This window comes from Borostomias antarcticus, assembly GCF_949987555.1.
Source record: "Borostomias antarcticus genome assembly, chromosome: 22".
Classification (NCBI taxonomy): Eukaryota; Metazoa; Chordata; class Actinopteri; order Stomiiformes; family Stomiidae; genus Borostomias; species Borostomias antarcticus.
In genome coordinates, this window is record NC_140255.1 from 8129590 (window position 1) to 8132089 (window position 2500).

At 47.7% G+C, this 2500-nt stretch overlaps 1 protein-coding gene across 1 annotated transcript in view; it reads left to right on the forward strand.

The window, feature by feature from the left end:
* The window catches only part of capn15 (calpain 15), a gene marked incomplete at both ends in the record, with an annotated part of 44866 nt that overhangs the window by 33940 nt on the left and 8426 nt on the right, over positions 1–2500 (forward strand). Inside the window, 1 exon segment of the mRNA XM_084456344.1 lies at positions 1–6. This exon segment is cut by the window's left edge and continues 147 nt beyond it. Within this exon segment, the coding sequence (XP_084312470.1) occupies positions 1–6 (6 nt within the window).

Here is a 2500-nt window from a genome sequence, read left to right on the forward strand (position 1 = left end):
CATCAAGTAAGGCCCCGCCCCCACCACCTCCACTAGTCACTCTAGACCCCCACCACCTCCACTAGTCACTCTAGACCCCCACCACCTCTACTAGAGTCACTCTAGACCCCCACCACCTCCACTGGGGCGGCTGTAGCTCAGTTGGTAGAGTGGGTCGTTCAATGATCGAAGGGTCAGTGGTTCAAATCCCAGCTCCGACTGTCCACATGTCGAAGTGTCCTTGAGCAAGACACCTAACCCCAAATTGCTCCAAATGAGCAGGTTAGCACCTTGGCAGCTACCGCCATTGGTGTGTGAATGTGTGTGTGAATGGGTGAATGAGAGGTCATTGTAAAGCGCTTTGAGTGCCGCTAAGGTGGAAAAGCGCTATATAAGTGCAGTCCATTTACCATTTACTAGTCACTCTAGACCCCCACCACCTCCACTAGTCACTCGAGACCCCCACCACCTCCACTAGACCCCCACCACCTCCACTAGTCACTCTAGACCCCCACCACCTCCACTAGAGTCACTCTAGACCCCCACCACCTCCACTAGAGTCATTCTAGACCCCCACCACCTCCACTAGTCACTCTAGACCCCCACCACCTCCACTAGTCACTCTAGACCCCCACCACTTCCACTAGTCACTCGAGACCCCCACCACCTCCACTAGACCCCCACCACCTCCACTAGTCACTCTAGACCCCCACCACCTCCACTAGAGTCACTCTAGACCCCCACCACCTCCACTAGAGTCACTCTAGACCCCCACCACCTCCACTAGACCCCCACCACCTCCACTAGAGTCACTCTAGACCCCCACCATTTCCACTAGTCACTCTAGACCCCCACCACCTCCACTAGTCACTCTAGACCCCCACCACCTCCACTAGTCACGTCCTGTCAGCCTCGGCCTTTAGTCCGGTGGTCAGGAGAACACAGGAGGGTTCTAATCTGCTGGAGCATAATGGGTCGAATCAGAGGAAAGGTTTACAAAGTAGCGTAGTACGAATACTGTTCTTCGGACGTGTGATATTCATCTGCTGGAGAGGTAGAGTCAGTTATCACTGGAGCAAAACTGTGTAAACAATGCAAATATCTCATGTCATTGATACTGCAGACTTCATTTGGAAGTGCTTTCTCCTCTGTCCTGATTCCTGTGTCTGTGGGTGTTTTCATTCATCTGACCAGTTCACCTCTAGATAATCACTAGAACACAGCTACAATAACATATAATCACCAAAATTCAGCTACAATAACAGATAATCACCAGAACACAGCTACAATGAAGCAATAACTAATGAGAGGGTGTAGTAAATGGCCAATATACCACGGGTTGTGCTGCGGTCATAGACACGAGGCGCAGCCGAGTCGACCAGCACAACCCGTGGTATATTGGCCATATACCACAACCCTCGAGTGAGTTATTGCTTTTATACAACGGTTACATCATTGGGAAACATTTATGGGATAAATACCCCCAATAATATTTCAGTGTCTTAATATCGATTTTAGTGAAGTCCACCAAGAAAGGTAGTTCCTAAAACTATTACATTGCTATAGAGTTTCAAAACGACAAATTAACCCTAGCAACCAAAACTAATACTCCTGACCAGCCTAGCTAGCCATGAACGAAGTGTAGCCTACCTTTGCTGTGCAACTGTGAGTTGCGGAAGTGGTGATGATAAACCAGAGTGGTAGGCTACAGGACGGATAGAACAACTCAAAATTGACATTGAATGTTTACATTTTTCTTGAGGAGAAACCGTAATGTAACCAACAGATGGTTACACAATGTTTTTACAGGCAGTAATAATTGGCACAGTAATATTTCACATAGAACAGTAAAGAGGCTTTGCCCGTGGTATATCGTGAATATACAGTACAGCGGCTCTTAACCAATCAGATTGCGAGGTCGGAACTACCTGTTGTATAATAACAGATACTCACCAGAACACAGCTACAATAACAGATACTCACCAGAACACAGCTACAATAACAGATACTCACCAGAACACAGCTACAATAACAGATACTCACCAGAACACAGCTACAATAACAGATACTCACCAGAACACAGCTACAATAACAGATACTCACCAGAACACAGCTACAATAACAGATACTTTTATTTCTACAAGTCATACATCAACTTATTTCCTCATTGTGTTCCAGTCTGAGGAGGCTGAGAAGTTGCCGATGTGAGTCATGCGTTTCTCAGACATTGTGGGAGTTGTTGCGGGCACACACACACACGCACATACACACACACACACACACACACACACACACACACGGCACCGTGGCTTGGTCTGCCTGCTTGGTTCTGAGAGGCAGGTTGTTGTCTGGGGTGTAGGAGGAGATGGAGGATGGCTCTAGCTGGTTGTGGTTTGTGTAGTTGTTGTCAGGAGGAGGGATGGTCTGCTTTAACACAGATATATGCTGTAAATGGTGTGTGTGTGTGTGTGTGTGTGTGTGTGTGTGTGTGTGTGTGTGTGTATGTGTGTGACTGCCTGTG